Source organism: Hemicordylus capensis, chromosome 4 (assembly GCF_027244095.1).
Source record: "Hemicordylus capensis ecotype Gifberg chromosome 4, rHemCap1.1.pri, whole genome shotgun sequence".
NCBI classification, from domain to species: domain Eukaryota; kingdom Metazoa; phylum Chordata; class Lepidosauria; order Squamata; family Cordylidae; genus Hemicordylus; species Hemicordylus capensis.
Genome location: NC_069660.1, coordinates 275,611,520 through 275,636,389, shown reverse-complemented (window position 1 = coordinate 275,636,389; position 24,870 = coordinate 275,611,520). Strand labels below are relative to the sequence as shown.

Sequence of the window (24,870 nt, the reverse complement as noted above, 5' to 3'; positions counted from 1 at the left end):
ATCCCATTGTAGGGGCCACTTGGCAAAAGAGAGCTCAATAGATTTAGCAAAACAAACAAACAAACCAATAAAATAAACAAAACATTTCAAAGTGCTAATGCAGGAATAAATGTTTGTGAGGTCCTATCTTATTTATTTGTTGTTTCTCTGTGTAAGCCATTTTTGGAACGGTGGTATAGAAATCAAATCAAATCAAATCAAATCAATAAATAAATAAGGCAGAGCTTTCAAGAAAGGAAAAGCAGAAACGATTAAGCCCAATTCTACACTTGCTTTCTCTGAACGCAATATGACTTACAGGTGTGAGGCTTCCTCCCTTGCTAAAATAGTTGGAGATGCCACTTCATGAGCATTGACTCTCAACACTTATTAGGCAGAGAGCGTAGGAATGCCCCCTGAAATGTGAATCTCTGCTTTAATTCTACCAGTCAGGACAGACCAATATTCTTAGGGCACTCCCATCTTTTTGTTCTCACTGTTCCTTCTTCTTCCTTCCACCATGATTTAGCTAGTTCAGGGTGCAGGCTTTCTATCTAAATGTGTAACTTCTTTAAATAAGCCTTTACTTGTTTGACTAGCCACCTAATGGCACAGTGGGGAGATGACTTGATTAGCAAGCCAGAGGTTGCCAGTTCAAATCCCCACTCGTATGCTTCCCAGACTATGGGAAACACCTATATCTGGCAGCAGCGATATAGGAAGATGCTGAAAGGCATCATCTCAAACTGCACATGAGGAAGCAATGGAAACCCCTCCTGTATTCTACCAAAGAAAACCACTGGACTCTGTGAGCGCCAGGAGTTGAAATCCACTTGATGGCACACTTTACTTGTTTTAGACTTCAATTGTCTCCAGATCTCCTCCCTAAGCTCGGTTCTCATCAAACTGGGTCTCTCTGCTATGGAAGGGGTTGATTCAAATTCTCCCCTCCAAGAACTGCAGCCACATAGCACATCTTAAGTGTGTTTACTCAGAAACAAGTCTCACTCCACTGTGATCAATGTGACTTGCTCCCATGTAAGTGAGCATAGGGTCTCAGATTAAGGCTATACATGTTTACTTGGGAATAAGTCCCACTGAACTCGGTGGGACTTTCTTTTGAGGAGACAGGCATGGGCTTCTCCTGCTAGTCTTTCAGTTTGCTTATAATGAAGGTTGAAACACAGGCACTGTCACGAAGCCATCCTCGCAGCATACTATTATATAAATTTAGAACACACCTACATGAGTTCACACAGTTATTTTTATTGGCTAACTAGGGTGCGGTCCACAAACTCAAGCAGCACACTTCAGTTGTCTTACACAAATCTAAATCTAGCTTAGAGTCCAGCCAACACTCAAAATGGAACATTATAACGACCAACAACAAATCCAATTTTTCATCTTCATTTGGAGTAGATAGCCCAGCCACACGATGCTCTCTAATTTAGTTTTAAAAGCACAGCACTAATGAATTGTATGCCTAAACTAAGCAGCCTACTCATGTAATTATTTGCAATGAAATATGCAACAGGAAATAATCAAAAGATAAAATATTGTGCCTTAGGACTACCCACAACATAGGAACATTTTTTAATACAGGTAAAGCAACCATACATTACGATCACACCTGAACCCTAGCGCCTCTTTCATTTTGGCCTTTGGTTGGTTGGTTGACCATAGAAACATTACTATCCAAATGGCTTACAATATATATTTACAACACACCATCAGTATATGTGCTGCATTACACAATTGCATAGCAATATAGACAAGTCCCTGCTCCTAAGGAGGTTGCAATCTAAAATAGATAGAAGGGGAACAACAAAGCAAGGTGGGAACTGAGCAGATGGGGGCAAAATATGGGTAAATTTTGCTGTGAGTGAGGGTGAAGTTTGCTAGCACACTTACTAGGGAGTAAAATCCATGTGTGTCAATATGGGTAGTGGTTAGAAAGCAGTGGCCTCAGACTGGCGAAGCAGGTTCAAATCCCCCCTCAGACATGAAGCTCAGCAGAAGATCTAGGGCTAGTCACTATCCCTAAGATTACCCTTCCACACAGGGTTGTTGTGAATGTAAAATGGGTAGGTGACTAACCTTGTGCACTGTCCCAAGCTCCCTGGGGGAAGAGCAGGATAAACATGTAATAAATAAAAAGCAATTGTATTGAATCCAATGGAACTTACTTCTAGAATTGCATAGGGTGGGGGTTTGAGGAGGGATTCAAAAGAAAGTTGAGATGAGAAAGATCAATTTTACATATAGGGAGACAGCAAGGGAAAATGGGAGAGTTGTTCAAGAGAAAGAGAGACCTTTGGCCAGTATCATTGCTGGACAGAACTTTTAAACCTATCCTTCTAAAGACCATTTAAACAATTCCAAGTGTAACGCAGTTTTTGCGGCGTGCTAAAGCCAGCCAAGGTTAAAATAGCCAACTTCCTAGTAAGTATAAAGTTCACAGTGTTACACAAGCTGATCTGGAAAGAAGAGGTTTTATTCAGAGACTGTCTAAAGGGAATCAATCACGGCAGAACTGAAGATCAAGCAGCATGATCTCCTTGCCAACAGTGCAGCACTGATGGCAAGGGTGCAGAGAGAGGGCAAAGGGGTCGGGGGAACATAAGGAAAGCCCTGCTGGATCAGGCTCAAGCCCCATCCAGTCCAGCACCCCGTTTCACACAGTGGCCCACCAGATGTCTCCAAGGAGCCCACAGGCAAGAGGTGGAGGCATACACTCTCTTTTGCTGTTGCTCCCCTGCAACTGGTATTTAGAGGCATCATGCCTCAGAGGCTGGACGTGACCTATAACCACCAAACTAGTTGCCATTGATAGACCTGTCTTCTGTGAATTTGTCTAAGCCCTCTTTAAAGTCATCCAAGCTAGTGGTTATCACCACATCTCTTGAAAGAGAACTCCATAAATTAATTATGCGCTGTGGGGAACAGTCTGGAGGACTCACGAGGCTGAGGACCCCCCAAAATATTGGGTTCATATTGACAGTGGGGAGGAGTGAGTGTACAGGAGGAAGGCCCCAAAACTAGGTTCTGTCTTGGGCCCAGATTTTCTCTCTGACCATGGGATATCAGGACTATGAATATGAAAACGAAGAATATTTATTTACTGCTTTTCAACCAGAGTTCCCAAAGCGGTTTACATAGATCTTAATAAATAAATAAAATGGCTCCCTGTGCCCAAAGGGCTCACAATTTTTAAAAGACACATAAGATAGACACCAGCAACAGCCACTGAAGGGATGCTATGCTGGGGATAGATAGGGCCAGTTGCTCTCCCTCTGCTAAATAAAGAGAATCACCACTTTAAAAAGTGCCTCTTTGCTCAGTTAGCAAGGGACTAGGAAAGACACAGACAAAAGCCCTTTTGTGGAAAATAAGAGACAGGCAGTTGATCAAAGCAGACAGAAGGATAAAAGCATGAACAGTGGAACAAGTGAAGGCACATATGGGTTCATGCATGAATTTTTCCAGGCGGGCAAAGTATATGCATGTACAGGTGAAACTCGAAAAATTAGAATATTGTGCAAAAGTTCATTAATTTCAATAATGCAAATTAAAAGGTGAAACTGATATATGAGATAGACGCATTACATGCAAAGCGAGATAAGTCAAGCCTTAATTTGTTATAGCAATAGCAATAGCACTTACATTTATATACCGCTTTATAGCCGGAGCTCTCTAAGTTTACAATGGTTTACAATGATGTAGCATATTGCCCCCAACATTCTGGGTACTCATTTTACCGACCTCGGAAGGGTGGAAGGCTGAGTCAGCCTTGAGCCCCTGGTCAGGATCGAACTTGTAACCTTCTGGTTACAGGGCAGCAGTTTTACCACTGCACCCACCACCAGGGGCTCATAATTGTTATAATCGTGATGATCATGGCGTACAGCTTATGAGAACCCCAAATCCACAATCCCAGAAAATTATAATATTACATGAAACCAATAAAACAAGGATTGTAAATAGAACAATATCGGACCTCTGAAAAGTATAAGCATGCATATGTATTCAGTACTTGGTTTGGGCCCCTTTTGCAGCAATTACTGCCTCAATGCGGTGTGGCATGGATGCTATCAGCCTGTGGCACTGCTGAGGTGTTATGGAAGACCAGGATGCTTCAATAGCGGCCTTCAGCTCTTCTGCATTGTTTGGTCTCATGTCTCTCATCCTTCTCTTGGCAATGCCCCATAGATTCTCTATGGGGTCAGGTCAGGCGAGTTTGCTGGCCAGTCAAGCACAGTAATCCCATGGTCATTGAACCAGGTTTTGGTACTTTGGGCAGTGTGGGCAGGTGCCAAGTCCTGCTGGAAAATGAAGTCAGCATCCCCATACAGCTCGTCTGCGGAAGGAAGCATGAAGTGCTCCAAAATCTCCTGATAGACGGCTGCATTGACCCTGGACTTAATGAAGCACAGTGGACCAACACCAGCAGATGACATGGCTCCCCAAATCAACACAGACTGTGGAAACTTCACACTGGACTTCAGGCATCTTGCATTGTGTGCCTCTCCATTCTTCCTCCAGACTCTGGGTCCTTGGTTTCCAAATGAGATGCAAAAGTTGCTCTCATCAGAAAAAGAGGACTTTGGACCACTGAGCAACAGACCAGTTCTTTTTTTCTTGAGCCCAGGTAAGACGCTTCTGACGTTGTTTGTTGTTCAGGAGCAGCTTGACAAGAGGAATACGACATTTGAAGCCCATGTCCAGGATCCATCTGTGTGTGGTGGCTCTTGATGCACTAACTCCAGCCTCAGTCCACTCCTTGTGAAAGTCCCCAACACTTTTGAATGGCCTTTTCCTGACAATCCTCTCCAGGCTGCGGTCATCCCTGCTGCTTGTGCACCTTTTTCTTCCACACTTTTCCCTTCCACATAACTTTCTATTAATGTGCTTTGATACAGCACTTTGGGAACATCCAACTTCTTTTGCAATTACCTTTTGAGGCTTTCCCTCCTTATGGAGGGTGTCAATGATGGTTTTCTGCACAACTGTCAAGTCAGCAGTCTTTCCCATGATTGTGATTCCTAATGAACCAGACTGAGAGACCATTTAAAGGCTCAGGAACCCTTTGCAGGTGTTATGGATTGATTAGCTGATTGGAGTGGGACACCTGGAGCCTAGACTGTTTTACCTTTTCACAATATTCTAATTTTCTGGGATTGTGGATTTGGGGTTCTCATGAGCTGTACGCCATGATCATCACAATTATAACAAATTAAGGCTTGACTTATCTCGCTTTGCATGTAATGCGTCTATCTCATATATCAGTTTCACCTTTTAATTTACATTACTGAACTTAATGAACTTTTGCACGATATTCTAATTTTTCGAGTTTCACCTGTATACTGCTGCTCCACATTAACCTAGCAATGAATGGAGGATTGTAACTGCCTTCTTCCTGCTCCCCCACACCCATGGGGGACCAGCTTTCACTTTTCTGCTACCTGTCTTGCATCTGTACACATGCCCATTTTTTAACGGGAATGACTATACAACCATTCATTCTAGAAGTGAGCCTGGGTCCCCTAAACTGCAGGAATATACAAGAGTGTGTGTGTGTGCGTACAGCACAGGTGGCCCTCATTATCTGCAGTCCCAGCACCCATGGTTTTGCATATCCCCGGCCGGGCTATACAGGAGAACCTCGCTATCAGCAGATTTTTGTATCTGTAAATTCGTGGCTGGATAATTGACACCTGACCTTGGCATGTGGATAGAGTTGATCCAGTTGACATAATATACTTGGAATTCCAAAAATCTTTTGACAAAGTTCCCCACCAAAGGCTCTAGAGCAAACTTAGCAGTCATGGGATAAGGGAACAGGTTCATGTGTGGACTGATAATTGGTTGAAGGACAGGAAAAAGAGGGTAGGAATAAATCGGCAGTTTTCACAATGGAGAGAAGTAAGGAGTGGGGTCCCCCATAAAGATGTGCAAGGCAGCTTGCATCGAGCCAGCCTGGTTTGGGCAGTCCGAGATCAAGCCAGACCTGCCCCCAAGGGCAGGGTGCTGGTCCAAAATGGACCTCCCCTCTGGAAAAAGTAATGGAACCGGTTTGTGAGCTGGTTCGGTGGTGTATACTTGTAAATGGGAATCTGGCTAGGATTCCCCTTTACAAGTACAGGGGATTTCCTAGCCTTAAGAGACTTTCCTTTAACTTTAAAGTGGGTGCAGGGGGGTGAAATGCTTTATTTTTACCTTTACAATAAAGCCCCGCAGGCAGCAGGGGTGACGGCAGAGACTTGGGAGGTGGCAGCTCCTCCGACTGCCCCATCTGCCTCCCAAATGTTAGTCTGAGCCAGCTGATAGTCCAAACCAGGCCGCAGCTGGCCCGGGCTATTATTTGGGAGGCTGGTGGGCCGGTTGGAGGAGCCGCCGCCACTGCCTTCCAAGTCTACTCATTCTAAAGTGGAGTAAAAATAAAGTAAAAATAAAGCATCCCACCCCCCACTTTAAAGATAAAGGAAAGCCTTTTAACTAGGAAATCCCCTATACTTGTAAAGGGGAATCCTAGCCAGATTCCCTACAACTATACTCCCCACCCCCACGAGCGAGCACAGCTGGCTTGTGGGCTGGAACCAATTGGACTTGACTGAGCCTGATCCACCCGGGGCTGCTTGAACCAGATCTGGATTCAAGCCAAACCAGGCTAACATCCGGCTCATATATCCCTAGTCCCCGAGGGATGTGTACTGGGGCCAGTGCTCTAACTTGTTCATAAATGATCTAGAAGTTGGGGTAACTAGCAAAGTGGCCAAAATATGTAATGACTAGACCACCTTAAGTGGCGCAGCAGGGAAATGCCTGACTAACAAGCAGAAGGTTGCCATTTCAAATCCCCGCTGGTACTATATCGGGCAGCAGTGATATAGGAAGATGCTGAAAGGCATCATCTCATACTGCGCGGGAGGAGGCAATGGTAAACCCCTCCTGTATTCTACCAAAGAAAATCACAGGGCTCTGTGGGCGCCAAGAGTCAAAATCGACTTGACAGCACGCTTTACTCTAAACTATTTAGGGTAGTGAAATCCACAGCAGAATGTGAAGAGCTCCAAAAGGGTATCTCCAGACTGGGTGAGCGGGCATCAAAATGGCAAATGAGGTTCAATGTAAGCACATGTAAATTGATGCATACTGGGGCAAAAAGCCTCAACTTCACATATACACTGATGGGGCCTAAGCTCTCACTGACAGATCAGGGGAGAGATCTTGGGGTCATGGTGGACAGCTCACTGAAAGTGTTGACTCGGTGTGTGGCAGCTGTGAAAAAGGCCAATTCCATGCTAGGGATCATTAGGAAGGGGATTGAAAATAAAACTGCTAATATTATAATGCCCTTATAAAAAACTATGGTGTGGTCACATTTGGAATATTGCGTACAGTTCTGGTCACCATATCTTAAGAAAGCCATTGTAGAACTGGAAAAGGTTCAGAAGAGGGCAACCAAGATGATCAGGGGTCTGGAGTAGAGATGTGCACGAACCTGTTCGGAGGCCCTTTTACGGACCTCCGGACAGGTTCGAACACAGGGCCGGCTCCAAGTTCGACAGCGGGGGTGGGTGGGGTGGCTTTCAGGGCAGGGGTGGGTGCACTTACCTCACCACCACTGCATTTTCCCCACCAGCACGCAAGTATGTAAGAGCCCGTTGGGGTGGCAGCGTACCTCCCTGACGCCATTTACTGGATGTCACCAGAGGTAGCAACGGTGGCTACATGCATCGCTCTCGCGCACATCACGCAGCCGCCATTGCTACTTCTGGTGACATCCGGTTAACAGCAGCACAGGGCAGCAGGGAGGTACGCTGCCGCCCCAACGGGCTCTTATATGCTCACACGCCAGCAGGGAAAATGCAGCAGGTGGGGTAAGTGCACTCAGCCCCACCCTTAAAGCCAGCCCCATCACCTGCCGTTGAACTGGTCCTCACCAGTTCCATGCACATCCCTAGTCTGGAGCACCTTCCTCATGAAGCAAGGCTACAGCATCTGGGGCTTTTTAGTTTGGAAAAGTGGCAACTATGGTTCAATGTAAGCACATGTAAAATTGATGCATACTGGGGCAAAAAGCCTCAACTTTTTTTATGGTTCAATTTATACACCTCATGATAGAGGTGTATAAAATTATGCATTGAGTGGAGAGAGTGGACCAAGAGAATTCCCCCCCCCCCGACTCACACTAGAACCAGAGGTCAACCCATGAAACTGATGGCCAGAAAATTAACGACTGATAAAAGGAAGTACTTCTTCACTCAACACATAATTAATTAGTCTGTGGAATTCTCTGCCATGTGGTGATGGCTAGCATGGTGTAGTGGTTAGATTGCTGGAATACTACCAGGGAGACCAGAGTGCTGGACTACGACCAGGGAGACCAGAGTTCAAATCCCCATTCAACCAAGATACTTGCTGGGTGACTCTGGGCCAGTCACTTCTCTCTCAGCCTAACCTACTTCACAGGGTTGTTGTGAAGAGAAACTCAAGTATGTAGTACACCACTCTGGGCTCCTTGGAGGAAGAGAGGGATATAAAATGTAAAATAATAATAATAATAATAATAATAATAGGATGGCTTTAAAGGGGGTTTAGACAAATTAATGGAGAACATGTCTATCAATGGCTAGTAGTTTGGTAGCTATAGACCATCTCCAACCTCAGAGGCAAGATGCCTCTAAATACCAGATGCAGGGGAGCAACAGGAAGACAGAGGATTTGCCCTCACCTCTTGCCTGTGGGCTTCTCAGAGGCATCTGGTGGGCCACTATGTGAAACAGGATGCTGGACTGGATGGGCCTTGGGCCTGATCCAGAAGAGCTGTTCTTACTTGATGAGATGTATGATTGAGTTCATTCTTGCTGGAAAGTGTCTCTAGTGCAGGAATTATAATTGTTCATTCTCCCCCTCTTTCACAGGAATAAAATAAATAATTTCTAAACAGTTACTGGGGGAAGTATTGACTCCTAAAGCCCTTTGAGAAACTTTTGGAAATGAAGAAGGGTATGAATTCTGCACACACTCAAGAGAAATACCAATGCTTAATATCCTTCCTATTCCAGGGCTGATCACCTAGGAATTGACATGTCTTATGTTTTTGGCCTGTTGCCAGTTCCCGAAGTTCAACTAGGATTCCAGCCCTGACTGAAGCCAATACCGGAGTTGTTTTTTCTTCAACATTTCTATCAAGCTCTTTAACTCATCAGGACAGCTTTTAATCATCACCTGGAGATCGAGATCGACCTCTGGACTCCAAGCCAGCCCTAGAGGACAGCAACCCCTAACTGGAACCCAGTTCACAGCAACAACAACACGGCCTGTCCCGGCCCACTCACTCACCTACCTCTTTTGTCTCTGGTGCCGTGCTTCTTAGCCAATGCCAGCTCCTTTTCGATCCTTGTCTCCAAATACTCTTGCTTCTTGGTGAGCATCTCCTCCGTTTCCCGCAACCTGGCTAGGGCTTCCTGGGGAGTGGGCCCTCCTTTGCTTTTCCCCTTGCCTCCTCCGCCCTTGAAGAAGTTATGGATCTTACTCATCTTGGCCCTGCCGTCTTTTGGGGATCGACTCCGCGCGACAGTCAAGGTGAAATTATCCGTTTCTCAGAGCAGATCTTGTGCCTCCTTCAAACTTTCCCCCCCTGGGCTCAACAACAAGCCAAGAGCAGCAGGAACTGCATTTCCTAGCTTCGTCCGTCCGCGGCAACGGAGTGGCGTCAGCCGGGAAGGAAAGGAAACAGCTGCTCCCGGGGCTGAGAGCCACGTGACTGACACGCACCTGCGGCAGGTGTTTCGCCCTGAGGAGTATGGCGTACCTCCGCCAACGAAGTCTAAGTGCAAATGGCGACGTCCCACCAAAAGAGCAACAATGTTTTCCTTAGATGAAAACCCTAGGATCCGATTCTGTTTTCACTCACTAAAGAGTTAAGTTATTCCCTTTAACTCAACAGCGCTTATTTCAGAGTGCACAAGCATAGGCTTGCGTTGCTGTACTCCCTAGAAGCCACGCCCTCTGAAATGAAGCTCTGAGCAATCCTGGCTTTGATGACACCCAGGGAAGGAGGAAAGAGCTTCCTCTGGACAGGAGGATCACAAACACTCATCATCACGATCTGCTTTCCATGTGCCGGGCTGCGCCACTGCTTCAGTGGCTTCATTCAGAATTTTACAAGAGTAAGGGCTCGAGTCTGGCGGAAAGTCATAGCCCCGAATTAACTAATTCCCTTTAGATCACACCCTGTGAGGCTGGTCATTGTTGTTCTAATGTTACAGATAAAAACGTCGGGATATCTATGACTATCTCCGCCTTGCCCTGAGAGTCGTTGCATTAGAAAATAAAGGATGTGTGAAGTCAGGCATCAGAAGCAGAAGTTCAGAAAAGCAGTCTAGTATATCTCGATACTAAATATCTAGTTCAGGAGTCCCCAGCCTTGTGTTCTCCTCGGTTCTGATCGGATTGCAATTCCCATCAACCGCAATGGCCAAAGGCAATCATTGCAGAGGACGATGGGAGCTGTAGTCCAACAGCCTCTTGGGACCCCAAATGGGAATCCCTGATCTAGTTTATAGGACTCTCGCTTAATTTTTAGGCGTTTTAGAGAATTCTGGTTATATTAGAAATAACGGGAAATAAATAATAACAAAGTGAGATATACATGTTTATTTATTTAAAATATTTTATATCGCTCAAAACTTGCGTCTCTGGGCGGTCTCTGGGATGGGATGGGATGACTGACAGAATGTTTGGTTAGGATATGAGATCTAAGATATGACATAAAGTTTTTATGATAGCTGTGACCAAGAGTTGTTAGGAGTATATTAAAATGACATATTTAATCCATGGTAGTGCCCTGATCCACTATCGGGTATATAAATTGAGAGCCAAGCCCAGGACAGAAAACTAAACAAGTTCAGTTGTAAATTAGCATGGCCAGGAAAATCCCTACCGATCAGCAATAGTCATGAGACGAAGGATACATAGATATTCGTTTCCTGTGAATCACTGCCACTACCTTTCAATGATTACGTTATTCTGCTTATATCCTATCAGCGGGTGAGATAGATCTCTAGTAGTTTTGTAATGGGTTCCCATGTGTTTCCTCCCCCCCCCCCACTATTATGCATTATTTTAGGGTTGCAATTCTACGGATGCCTGTCTGTAAGTACGTAGTCTCATTGCAATTTACTGGGCAGGTTGGCCAGCCCTCCAGGACTGGATTGGCGTCTCTAGGAGTCGGCCTAAATCTCTAGGTGACTACTGAAAGCAATCCTGGAGATGTTAATGGTTTGATTTTGCTGGATATCTTGGAAATATATCGCCAGAGGAAGAGCTTCAATCAGAGCCGACAACCCTCTCAGTGGGACCTAACAGCGAAGTAAACATGCGTAAGATCGGCCAGTGAGCGGGCGGGGGAAGATGCCAAGCCCCTATACACAGATTCTGTGCCATGCCATCTCATCCCCAAGCGCAGTTCAGGGGACTAATCATTTAAGCTCCGCCTCCCAAAATGACGTCAGCATCAGCCTTACAATGCACACAAGGGAGGGGAGTAGAGTCATCCCCTCATTCCCCGACAGCTAAAGATGATGGAGGGCCGCGCATGCGTGTTAGGTGAACATGGCGGAATTGGAGATCGGGCAGCACTGTGGGATAGAGCAATGCCGGCAGCTTGGTAAGAGTTCAGGCCCAGGGGAGACACGGATCGCAGCAGTCCTTCGATGGGAGACACGAGGGTGGGCAGAGCATCAGATCTGTCAGAGAGAAGGCGGGAGGAGTAGGAAATGAGGAGGGGCCGCTCTTGCCTTCCCGCATCTTAACTCTGATCTTAAACCGAAGGTTTTTGGGTTACTGAATAATAAAATGGAAGCTACCTAGTTGACACCTTATAGCTATGTAGATTGCTTCATACTGATCTCTATATCAGGATTGTTCCATGCACTTATTATGGTGCTATCTTGATGCCCAGTATCTACCAAGTTACTCAGAGCTTCTTTACAGGTGATATTCTCTGTGTCACTATCGAGTCTTCGTTTAATACTGTAGTAGTTCCTGGAGTTCTTACTTTTGAATGTGTTTCCTGCATTGTATTTACAAATATTGGTAGCGAGCGTGGGGTGTTTGGGGTTTTTTTTGGTCACTTGATAGATTGCTATGGCATTACTGTTGTATCATAGTAGTTCTTCTGTGATCATGATTGTTGCCTACACTCTGTCTTATCAAATTTGAAATGCTGTTTCTTCTTTGCAGTTGTCACATTTTAATTATTAAGAGAAGCATAAAGGGCTGTGATTATTTTGCATTAGCCTAGGATGTAATCCTTTAAACATTTAAGTGTGAGCTGCAGGTACATAATTGGCTCCACCTATTTAAAACATGTAGTCTTTGTTTTATTCATATTTTACATATATATGTATATAGTCTTTTTCCCATGATGGTGTACATGGGGTTCATGTACACCAGCTAGACGTGATGTTCTTGTTAAGCATATTAGTTGCTCTTTGTACTTAATATTGTAAAAAGAAAAAAAGAGTCCCTTTCCTGAGGAACTTTTAAAACTAGACCCAACTCTAATTTCAGCAGCATTGCTGCACCATATGACAGATATATTTATATACCTCTTTTCAACTAAAGTTCCCAAAGCACTTTACAGAGATATAAATAAATAAAATGGCTCCTTGTCCCTAAAGGTCTCACAGGCTAAAAAAAAGAAACATAAGTTAGACAGCAGCAACGGCCATTGGAGGGATGCTGTGCTGGGGATGGATAGGGCCAGTTGCTCTCCCCCTGCTAAATAAAGAAAATCACCATTTTAAAAAGGTGCCTCTTTGCTCAGTTAGCAGGGTTAACCATGTGCTTTCTGACCATGCATTGGGAGCCTGTCTTGAAATATGTTATGCAAAACAAGACCTTCAGACGATGTTTCAAGGCATCTTTATTTGAAAGTAAGGCCCACTGAATTCAGTATGGCTTACAGTCCAGTAAAGGTGCACACGATCCTAATGTTCCAAAAATTAGTTTTGAAGGAGGGTGCTGCATTGTGACCTGAGACTCTCCATACAGCAAACGTTATGTAAATGGATCCGAAACTGATTTGAAAGAACGATCTTTTGCTTTGTCAGTGTTGTGATTGAGCATATCAAAATTTCCAAAAATATTAAAAAGATAAAACCCATTATTTTTGTTTCAGACTTTCTACCTTTTGTGTGTGATGGCTGTTCAGGAGTGTTCTGGTAAGAAGTTATGTTCTTGTTAAGCATATTAGTTGCTCTTTGTACTTAATATTGTAAAAAGAAAAAAAGAGTCCCTTTCCTGAGGAACATTTAAAACTCACTTTAGATGGTGGGAGCAAGGGTGGGGTAGAGAGAGGGAGAGCTAACAAACCTGTGGGGAGAAGGGTGGTTTGAGAACAATATTATGAGCAAAAAAATATAAATGCTTGTTACAAATAAAATTTGTATTAACTTGATTTATGTATTTATTTATCATATTTTTACACCGCCCAAAACTTACGTCTCTGGGTGGTTTACAACAAGATTAAAAAGCAAAACATTACTTAAAAACAAAAACAAAACAAAAATTTTAAAGCAAGAAATTTAAAACACAATTTAAAATTTTAAAACAATATTCTAAAAACAACATTTAAAACAATCAAAACAATATCAATTAAAAGCCTAGGTGAAGAAATGCATCTTTAAGGACTTTTTAAAGCCTCCAAAGCCTTGGAGCAGCAACAGAGAAGGCCCGTCCCTGAGTAGCCACCAGACAAGCTGGTGGCAAATGCAGACAGACCTCTCCTGATTATCTCAATGGGTGGTGGGGTTCATAACGAAGAAGACATTCTCTTAAAAACCCAGGGCCCAAGCTGTTTAGGATTTTATAGGTTATGACCAACACCTTATGGCCCACACCAGCTTAATGTAAGCAAAATGTACCTTCATTGAAAACTTGTGCCAAGTCTCTCTTCCAGTAATGCTATGTTCTCATGTTCATTGATATGTTAATGATACCTACTATCTTTATTTTCATGTAACTTTAAGTCTTGAGCACAGAAGCCGGACTGCTCATGATTGTTCTGAGGTAAGGTAGTTATTCTTAACTAATGTGTAGCTCCTAACAACTCTGGCTAGCGAGAAACCAGTTTTCTTCTCCAATTAGAGCAGGGGTGTCAAACTGTGGCCCTCCAGCTGTTGTTGGCCTACAACTCCCATCATCCCCAGTCACCATGGCCAGTAGCCAGGGATGATGGGAGTTGTAGGCCAGCAACATCTGGAGGGCCACAGTTTGACACCCCGATAGATCTTCTATCTTCTACATATATATAATTGTCTAAGGCTAATCCCATGCGTGGCAACTCTCATGAGAGTTCATGAGCAGAAGCACCATGGTGATTGGGCAGTGGGGATTCCATATGCAGATATGGAGGAGGCACCTGTGAGAACAGAAGCACCATGGTGATTGGGCAGTAGGGATTCCATATGCAGATAGGGAGGAGGAGCCTGTGATGGTTATGGTCGGTTAGAATGCAACTGTTACTGGTCGGAAGATGTTATTGATTGTAGAGGAGAGGAATCTATCTATCTATCTATCTATCTATCTATCTATAGTGGGCAGGGGTTTGCAAAGAGAGGGGTCATGGGGGAGGAAAGAGCCCCTTCAGGAGAAGGAGGCTGCTGTTGTGTGAATTAGATGAGGAAACAAGATGAACAAGATCGCTTAACTCGGAGAGAGAGAGAGAGAAGAAGGGGGGAAGAAAGGGGAAGAACGAGTGGAGAAGAGAGAAAGAAGGGAGGGGAAGAAAAAAAAGAAGGAACGGTGAGGGACGGGCCTGAGCCTGTCAGTGGCCTGAGGGGAATGAGCGGTCATGGTGGTGGCGGCAGCAGCAAGGAAGGGCCCAGTTAACCACCTCTGCTGTTTAGGGCTACTGAGGCCATTGGCGGAGGGAGGGAGGGAGGCAGGCAGGCAAGGGATGGGCCTGTCCTGTCAGCGGCCTGAGGGGAACGAGCAGCCATGGCGGTGGCAGCAGTGAGGAAGGGCCTGGTCGTCTGCTGCTGCTGCTGATCCAGTGGGGAGGAGCAGGAGCGGGGCTTGGGTGAGGGTGGGGAGGTCTCTGGGGATAGGAGGCTGCAGCTTGGCCAATAGGCGCCAGCAATGCTGCAGCCAGGACCAAGAGGGGTGAGGGGGATGGAAGCAACAGGATGGAGGAGGGGGAGCAGGCGTGTGCCTCAGGAGAGGGTGGAGAGGTCTCTGAAGTGAAGGGGCCTGTGACGGGGTGAGGGGAGCAATCAAGTACTAGCAGGCAGATGCTCTGTGTAGGTTAAGCTAGTTCTGATATGTTTATCTAATATTTACTTTTCTAATAGTAATATTTTGCAACTTTCCTTTCAAGCACTAGTCTTGTGATAATGTAAATACTGTTGAATTGGAATAAAAACATAGCATCAGGATGCTATGTGAAGAAAATACCTTTGGTTCCAAACTTGTATCATAGCTTTGTGGCAGGTTACACATGCAAATGAATCCTTTCTAGAGTATACAATCCATTCATCACGTGAAGAAAATCTGACTTGAACTGTTTGCAGATATAGCCTGCAGTCATTTCTTGTCATCACAGTGGCTGGAAAAAAATGCTGTCACATTAGAATCTGCTTTCTGCCACGTTAAACCATTGATCCATGATTCTAGCTCAGTATTATCTATACTGACTGGCAGTGGTTCTACGGAATTGCAGATGGCATTTCTTTCCCAGTACTACCTGGAAACCCCAGGGATTGAATCTGGGACCTTCCTATATATGTGTGCATTAGTTACCACTTGTGTTCTGGTTAGTGGTTTCCCATCTAGGACCTATTTACTCTTACTCTAGGTCCAATTTTCCCAAACTTGTTAACTAGATATTTTAGCTTACCTGTCTCATTCCCCTTGGCTTTTGGAAATAGTCTTCCTGTATGAAGACACGGTGCCTGTAGAATGTCTTTTAGCAGCTTGCAGTACTCTGCAGAAGCATATGTACACCTTCTCAAGAATATATCCAAACTTGTGCAGCAATTAGCCAGCAGAATGTCTTTGTTTAGTGTAAGAACAAGACGAAGAGTGCTGCTCTTGTAGTAGCAAGCATGACTTGTCCCATTAGCTAAGGAGGGCCTGTCCTGGTTGCATATGAATGGGAAACTACATATGTGAGCACTGTAAGATATTCCCCTTAGAGGATGGAGCTGCTCTGGGAAGAGCATCTAGATTCCAAGTTCCCTCTCTGGCATCTCCAAGATAGGGCTGAGAGAGATTCCTGCCTGCAACCTTGGAGAAGCCACTGCCAGTCTGTGTAGACAATACTGAGCTAGATGGACTAATGGTCTGACTCAGTATATGGCAGCTTCCTATGTTCCTAGAATCAAAGTTACTTTCATCACTTAGCATCTTTATTCTATGTTCTTATGCAAGTGCAACAGCATTTGCATTATTGCAAGACTAGTCTGAATGGTGCCCATGAAGAAAAACACGATTCATATATTGTTTGCCAGGAGAGGGGCATGCTTTATTCAGAGATAGCTCTTAAACGGATGGAGTGTATTATTGGGAAAAAGTCAGGTTTAAAGCATGGGCAACATGCTGTTTCAGCAGCTACGTCGCTTTAAGTAGAATTCCAGGTATTTGTGTGTATTTCTAAGCCATAGTGGTACAATATACATGTCTGAACTTTTTTCTGCAACTAACTTAGGTAAATCTAAAAACTGAAGAAGTGAAACCAGATAATCATAAGTTTTTCATGTGCACCTACAAGAGTTGTGATGGGAAAGAACTTGTACCAGTGTTGTGCCCTTATTGTGAAAAGCCTTTTTGTTTAAGGTGAGCAAAGGAATTTATATAACCCATTTATATCACCTATGCCCAGGCATTAGCCTTTGAGCTTCCTAGTGAACATTTCCAATTCTATTCTTCACAGGCATCGTCATCAAGTAGATCATGAGTGTGAGAAACTGGAAACGCCTAAACCTCGCATGGCTGTCACACAGCAGCTTGTTAAAGACATTGTCGGTAAGTACACTAGCATTTTTTTTTTAATTGCCAGGTTTGTCTGTTTATTTGTTGCACATAGAAGATGTCTTGAACATAGAATAGACCTAAGTTCAAGAATGTTAAAAGGAATAATATTATTTATTTTATGTTTTTAAGGACAGCCCTTTTTTGCGGGGTGGGGAAGAGGGGCAAAAAGGGACATTAAATACATGGGCCTGGTTGAGATGTCACAAAGAGCCAAGATTAAATTCTGGCTTCATGCACCATAAATCAGCCTCAGGAGTATGTGCTCCCTACTTCCCATGCCTACATGAGAGTCAGAAGACCCCTACTTCCAACTGCGGTTAAACAAGCCAGGATCAGTAGTGACAGCTGAACTGATCAATCCTGGCTTATTCTACCCAAAGTTGCAAAATGAACCACAATCTGAACCCCAGGTCTGAAGTTGGGTTCAGATCATGGTTTATTTTGCAACTTTGGCAGGGGAGTGGAGAACACACATTGCCAAAGCTGACTGATGGAACAAGGAGACAAAGTTGGTTCCACGTGACGGTCAAAGAGGCTCACTAATTCCCACACTCTTCAATTGTGTCCTGGAAATGAGACTGAATTCCTAACTTCCATATCTCTGCAACCATCTGCAGTCATCAGTGTGTGCCCATATGTATTTCTACTAGCAGGCTTACCTTAATTTGCTTCTATTGAGCTGTATTCAAGAGTACAGAAGCTGTCTTCAAGAGTCCAAGAATCCAAAACCTATCCAAAACTAGATCATGCCAAACTGCACTTTCCAAATAATGTCTGGCAGTCTGAGTGCTAGAAAATACATTTATACAAATATGAATACGACAAATATGCCATTGTGTGTAGTGGTTAGAGTATGGGACTAGGACCGGGGAGACCTGAGTTCAAATCCCCATTCAGCCATGAAACTCACTGGATGACTCTAGGCTAGTCACATATCTCTCAGCCTAACCTACCTCAGGGGTTGTTTTGAGGAAAAACATAACTGTGTACACCACTCTGGGACCTTTGGAGGAAGAACAGGATATAAATGTAAAAATAAATAAAATAAAAATATTTATATACAGCTGTTCAAGTAAAGTTCCCAAAGCGGTTTATACAGGTATAAATAAATAAAATGGCTCCCTGTCCTCAAAGGGCTCACAGTCTAAAAAATAAATATAAACCAGCAATAGCCACTGGAGGGATGCTGTGCTGGGGATGGATAGGGCCACTTGCTCTCCCCCTGCTCAATAAAGAGAATCACCACTTTTAAAAGATGCCTCTTTATTCAGTTAATATTATTTCACATAACAAGTGAAAGTCAATTTTGTCTTGGGAGATCTTTAGTAACAAAGGTGATCCTCCTCCCATATTAGAGTTTCTTTTAAAACATGTAGATACTGGTGCTGTTGCCCCTGTAGAATACTGACAAACATATAAGAACATGGAGGTTAGAGGAAAGATTGCATCCTATGTACACAAACTGAGGGAAGGCTACGTGCCTTCACTGTATACCAGTTGCTGCGCACAATGGGAATTCACGCTCATTGATGTTTCACTTTGTTTTTAACACAATGAGGGGGATAGGTGTTTCTTATTAAAACTAGTACATGCTATATATTTCAGATTCCAAGAAAGAGGCCACAGTGAATAAAAGATGCCGAGGAGCTAAGAACAGTGAAACAGCAGCAAAGGTTGCCCTAATGAAACTGAAAATGCATGCATGTGGCGATAAGTCCTTGCCGCAGGTAAACTGCACTCCCATCTCCAAATTGTCTGTCTTGAATTTGCTCCCAGTTGGTTTTATTGGATTATTCCTAGTTCCTGTGCTGTGAGAGAAGGAGGAGCTCTTTTCTCTATCCACACTCTTCACATCATACATAGTTTTACAAACCTCTATCATATCTTCCCTTATTCACCTTTTTTCTAAACTAAAGCCCATTGTAGCCTTTTATTTATTTATCTATCATATTTATATACCACCTGATATGTGTATTTCTAGGCAGTGTACACAAATTAAAATACAACAAATATAAACAGAGTAAGAACAATTAAAACAATTTCACAGAATAAAAAGTTAAAACAATTTCTGTGGATAAAAAATTAGACAGTTTAAAATTAATTTCAGTTAAAAGCCTGAGAAAACAGTTGTCTTGAAGATCTTTCTAAAAGCAAACAGAGATGGAGATGCTCTTATACTGACAAGGAGCATATTCCAAAGCCCTGGGGCAGCCACAGAGAAGGGCTGGTCCTAAGTCGCCACCAGATGAGCTGGTGGCAACCATAACTGGACCTTTCCAGATGATCGTAATAGGTGACAAGGTTTATGACAAAGAAGGCGCTCTCTTAAGTACCCTGGACCCAAGCTGTTAAGGACTTTATAGGTAATAACCAGCACTTTGTATTTCGCTCTGAAACATATTGGCAGCCAGTGCACTTCTTTTTAAATGTGTTACAAGGTCCCTTCAGGTTGTCCCAGAGGCCAGTCTGGCTGTTTCATTCTATACCAATCGTAGTTTCTAGACAATGTGCAAAGGCAGCTCCACGTAGAGTGCATTATAGTAGACAAGCTTGGAGATTACAGGCATATGTACTACTGTTTTAAGGTCATTTACTTCCAGAAATGGGCATAGCTGACATATCAGCTGAAGCTGATAAACAGCACTCCTGGCCACTGCCTCACTGAGAAATCAGAGAGAGTTTTGGATCCAGGAGCACTCTCAAGCTACGCACAGTACCTGATCTTTTCAGGGAGAATGTAATCCCATCCAGAATGGGCAGATCTAAACCATCTCTTGGGTCCCGACCCCATCACAGTCAGTACTTCTGTCCTATTTGGATTCATCTTCAGTTTGTCATCCCTCTTCCAGCCCATTACCACCTCCAGGCAGGCATTTAGGGAAGTTATACCATTGCTAGTTATACCATTGAAGTTATACCGTGTCATTAGTATATTGATAACACCCTGCACTAAACCTGCTGATGATCTCTCCCAGCAGTTTCATGTAGATGTTAAAGAGCATTGGAGACAGTATGGAGCCTTGTTGAAATCCATATTTTAGTTCTTGCTTTGCAGAGTAGCAGTCTCCAGGCGACACCATCTGGAATCTACTAGAGAGATACAAATGGAACCAGTGTATAACAATGCCAGCCAATCCCACCTTCCTCAGGTGATCCAGATACTATGGTCAATGGTCTCAAAAGCCACTGAGAGATCCAAAAGGATCATTAGAATTACACTCCCTCTGTTGATAGCCAATTGAAGATCATCTATCAGGGCAACCAAGGCAGTCTCAACCCCACAGCCCACTCGAATGCCGGTTTGAAATGAGTCTAGATAAGCTGTATCATTTTATTTATTTATTTAATTTATTTAACATATTTGTATACCGCCCAAAACACAAGTCAAAAATCATCCAAAACTGCCTAGAGCTAAGAGGCCCCCACCTGCTCAGTCACCTTGCTGAACCATGGAAGATTGGAAAAGGATCTGTAAATAGCTAACTTTGAGGTTTACAATGCAGGTTTCTTCAAATAAGGTCTAATAAGTATCCTGCCCTCCCTCAGAGAAGCATTTATAATATTTACCAGACCCTCTCTGATAATATGATTACCAGATGAAATAAGCCAAGTTGTGGAGGGGTCAAGAGAACAGGTTATAGGACATGCAGTTTGTCCATATCCTCAGGAATCACAAACTGAAAGTGATCCACTATAATCCTATAAGAGGACTTGCTCCTCCACAGTAGCCTCTGCAGTAACTTTGGAATCCAGTTTGGCCTGAATACTAGAGATTTTATCCACAAAAAGGTCATTGAAAACATCACAGCGAGTGACTGATGGTTTCAAGTTCAAATTCAAGGGGGTGGGGGCAAATACTTGCCCTCTCACAACCCTAGACAACTCTACAGTACATGAATTTGGGGAAGTAATGCGAGCAGAAATTTCCTTTTCTCATAAGGAAAGTGCTCTGGGCCCCTGATCATTTTGGTTGCCCTCTTCTGCACCTTTTCCAGTTCTATATTATTTTAGTTGTTTTGATCAGAACTGTACACAGTAATCCGAATATGGCCACACCATAGATTTGTGTAATGGCATAGGAAGTTAGCAATTTTATCCTCAACCTCCTTCCAAATGACCCCTAGCATGGAGTTTGTTTTTTTCACAGCTGCCGAACACTGAGTTTACATTTGCAGTAAGCTATCCACCACAAACCCAAGATCTCTTTCCTGGTTAGTCACTGACCGTTCAGATGCCATCAGTGTATATGTGAAGTTGAGATTTTTTTTGCTCTAATGTGCACCACTTATCTACACTGAACTGCATTTGCCATTTTAATGCCCAGTCACCCCATTTGGAGAAATACATTTGGAACTCCTCACAATCCATTTTGGATTTCACTATCCTGAATAGTTTGGTGTCAATCTGCAGATCTGGCTACCTCTTTGCTTACCTCAATTTCTAGATAACTTATGATCAAATTAAAAAGCACTCGTCGAAGTACAGATCCCTGGAGCATTGTTTTGTACTTTTCTCCATTGTGAAATTTGTCAAATTGTTCCTACCCTTTCTTGTCCTCTAACCAGTTACCAGTTCATAAGTGGACCTGTCTCAAATAACAACGTTGTGTATATACAAGTGTTCAGTAGAACAGGTTGTGCTTTTATTGAACACTGACTGGACACAAGCCAAGAAACAAGATAGAGGTTAGTTGTTTCAGGGGTTGTGTAATCAAGTTACAGTGCTAACAGGAGAGTGCCAGCAACCCCATCTTTAACCACACTCAGAACAGGCAGAGCATTCCCAGAGCACATGGTGTTTGATGTGTTTTTTCCTGCAAATACAGCATACAGTATATGGAGAGTGGTTTCCGAGTGTGATGGCATAAAGGGCAGGAATTCTGTCTCACTCTGTGAATGCTTATCTGGTTACAAGGTCCATAGATTAAGAATAAATGAACAAGGCAGCTTTTCTTTGTGACTGAAGATATGTTTCCTCCTCAAAATATTCTCTCCTGAAGTAGTTCTTTTCAGATTAAATCTGTGTGGAAATTCCAAAGTTCCTATCACTTTGGATTGTATTTTGGAAAGCAGCTTGAAACTAAAGCTGGAATAAAATGCCTACTAGGCCAGACCAGAGTATGGAGGAGAGGCTAAAGATTAAGGAAAGAACGAGCGACAGGCCATGGAAATGAAAGCACTACACTTCTTAAGCTATGACCTAAGAACAGTGGTACATCTGCTGGTCACCTCTAGACTTGACTACTGCAATGCATTCTTTGTGGGACTGCCTTTGTACATAGTCCAGAAACTTCAGTTTGTCCAGAATATGGCAGCCAGGTTGGTCTCTGGGTCATCCTGGAGAGACCACATCACTCATGTTTTGAAAGAGCTACACCGGCTGCTGATAGTTTCCAGGCAAAATACAAAGTGCTGGTTATAACCTATTAAGCCCTAAACAGCTTGTAAAGTTGTTGTGCCATCAAGTCAGTGTCGACTCTTAGCAACCACAGAGCCATGTGGTTGTCTTTGGTAAAATACAGGAGGGATTTACCACTGCCATCTCCCACGTAGTATTGGATGATGCCTTTCAGCATCTTCCTATATTGCTACTGCCCGATATAGGAGTTTCCTATAGTCTGGGAAACACATCAGCAAGGGATTCAAACCAGAAACCTCTTGCTCCCTAGACAAGTTACTTCCCTGCTGCACCATTAGGCCCTGGGTCTTTAAGACGATGAGGTGATTCTTACGAGCAGCTAAAACCGGGCTAAGGAAGCCCAGCCCAGTTTCTGCTGCTTGTGTGCAGCAACAAGAGCTGTGCGGCTCCCGGTGGCAAGCCCGCCTAAAAGCCCTCCCTCTTAAACAAGGTTAACAGAATGTGTGCTCCATTAACCCTGTTTTCCTGGTTGTGTGTCTGCTGCAGCTGCGGTGGACACACTCAGGGAGGGGGGACCCCAGGAATGCACCATGCACTTGCATGGTGCATTACTAGGGCTCCGGGGGGGGGCGTTGTGTGGTGGCACTCCCCTTCGTCTGACCCCCAGAGCTGCCGGACGAGCCGCGGCCAGGCGCAGGAGCACCCAAGTGAAGCCACTGCTCATCTAGGTGGGCGATCTGCCCACCCAGGGAGTTCCGGTTGATTGTCTGAGGGGAGGTAAGCACTTTTGTGCTTCCTCCCCGCATAAGATGGTAGCCCTTCCCACTTTATCTTGGGAAGAGCTTGAATGTCTTCTTTGCGATAAGCATCACAGCCCATTGAGATCATCAGAAGAGGTTCGTCTGCAGTTGCCACCAGCCTCGTCTGGTGGCTACTCAGGGACAGGCCTTCTCTGTTGCTGCCCTGAGACTTTGGAATGTGCTCCCTGCTGAAATAAGAGCCTCCCCATCTCTTACAACTTTTAAAAGGTAGTCAAGACACATTTGTTCAACCAGGCTTTTAATTATATACTGTTTTAATAGTTTGTTTTAATAACATTGTTTTAAATTTTAAATTAGTGTAATGTTTTAACCTTTTTATTAGTTGTATCGTTTTGTTGTAAACTGCCCAGAGACTTGTGTTTCGGGCAGTATACAAATATGTTAATTAAATACATAAAAATAAATAAAATATCCTTTAATAAGTAGAAGCCTTTGGCTAGGCTTCTCTTAATTTTAAGATATAAGCTGCTTCATGTAACATTTTCAAACTTTCTTTGCAACAGTGAAGGCCAGAAACTTGCTCTTTGTTTGAGATGAAAGTTCAGTTTTCCATGAAGCCAAATGTAAAGGTTTACGTAGAAAAGCGCTCTATTGATGCAAATTATACACAGATCTGGAATGGAAATTATGAAATAATGGGGGGAGGGGCAAGTGTGGCTTCCAGCTAGTTGCATAGATATTTTTATGGGTTTTTGCAATTAGGAACTGGAATGTTAATGCAACAAATGGATTTTTCTATTGTAGACAGAGAGAATCTACTTCCAAGTGTTTTTACCTAAAGGAAGCAAAGAAAAAAGTAAACCCATGTTCTTTTGTAGTAAATGGAGCATTGGCAAAGTTATAGATTGTGCAGCTTCCTTAGCAAGCCTTAAAAACGACAATAACAAAACCACAGCCAAGGTAAATCAATTGATGCAACTGTGTGTGCTTTAATATTTGTATTTGATTAAGAGTTCATGAAACAGCAGTTTTTGTTTTTATATTGTCAGAAGTTGAGACTCTGCCACACGGTATCTGGTGAAGCCCTGCCTTTGGATCACACCATAGCATCTTGGATAGGTACCAAAGAATTCTCGCTTTGCAATGGTGGAAGTGTTGTTTTGGAATACCTTGAGAATGATCTTCAGTTTTTAGAAGATGCACATTCTTATCTAGAGTAATTATGGAAAGTGCTGTACAAATATTCAGTTGTCATATTCAATACAAGATGTAGATCTTGGTCTGTTTATAGCTGCATGGTGATGGTGTGTGTATGTGTGTTCTGAATTTTATATGGATACAATATTAAAATTAGCTTAGTCCGTTAAAAATTCAGGAGCCATACTGGCTGGCATCCAGACCCACATTGCATGAACTGAATGGCACTGCTGAGCGCAATATATTTATTTATTTGATGGGGTGGGAATAATTTTTGCTGATCCTTCCTTTTCCTTCTATGCCACCTGGGCATATGTCCGAGGATCCTACACTGCTCAAGGACATAATTTCAGGACACACTAAATGTCTACAGTGGAAAAGGTCAAAGTAATATAGGAATGGGTGCTATTGGCTTTAGGATCAATCACTGAGATCCCACTTAGGAGCAGCCACACATACCACCTCCCCACCCCCACACAAAAAAATGCTTTTTCCACCACTCACATCAAATCCAGGAATAAGGAGTGAAACA

General features: G+C 43.5%; 2 protein-coding genes across 5 annotated transcripts in view; one reads left to right on the top strand and one right to left on the bottom strand.

Annotated features, from left to right (window-relative positions):
- CHMP4C (charged multivesicular body protein 4C) overlaps nucleotides 1-9,986 on the bottom strand; it is a 30,125-nt gene extending 20,139 nt beyond the window's left edge. The window contains exon 1 of the mRNA XM_053244365.1: nucleotides 9,329-9,986. Coding sequence (XP_053100340.1) covers nucleotides 9,329-9,521 — 193 coding nt within the window. The 5' untranslated portion in view covers nucleotides 9,522-9,986. The remainder of the gene's footprint in view (nucleotides 1-9,328) is intronic.
- Nucleotides 9,987-11,515: 1,529 nt separating this feature from the next.
- ZFAND1 (zinc finger AN1-type containing 1) lies at nucleotides 11,516-24,431 on the top strand. 4 transcript variants are annotated; one of them, XM_053247189.1, is made up of 8 exons: nucleotides 11,523-11,653; nucleotides 13,169-13,211; nucleotides 14,019-14,058; nucleotides 16,697-16,824; nucleotides 16,922-17,013; nucleotides 18,628-18,749; nucleotides 23,946-24,101; nucleotides 24,191-24,431. In XM_053247189.1, exons 1-8 carry the CDS (start codon nucleotides 11,599-11,601, stop codon nucleotides 24,359-24,361), a joined length of 807 nt encoding a protein of 268 aa, XP_053103164.1. In that variant the 5' UTR covers nucleotides 11,523-11,598; the 3' UTR covers nucleotides 24,362-24,431. The 4 variants fall into 4 exon arrangements, with proteins under 4 accessions (XP_053103168.1, XP_053103164.1, XP_053103166.1 ...); XM_053247191.1 differs by lacking the exon at nucleotides 11,523-11,653 and adding an exon at nucleotides 11,721-11,979; XM_053247193.1 differs by lacking the exon at nucleotides 23,946-24,101 and having other exon boundaries at nucleotides 11,516-11,653.
- Nucleotides 24,432-24,870: the final 439 nt, after the last annotated feature.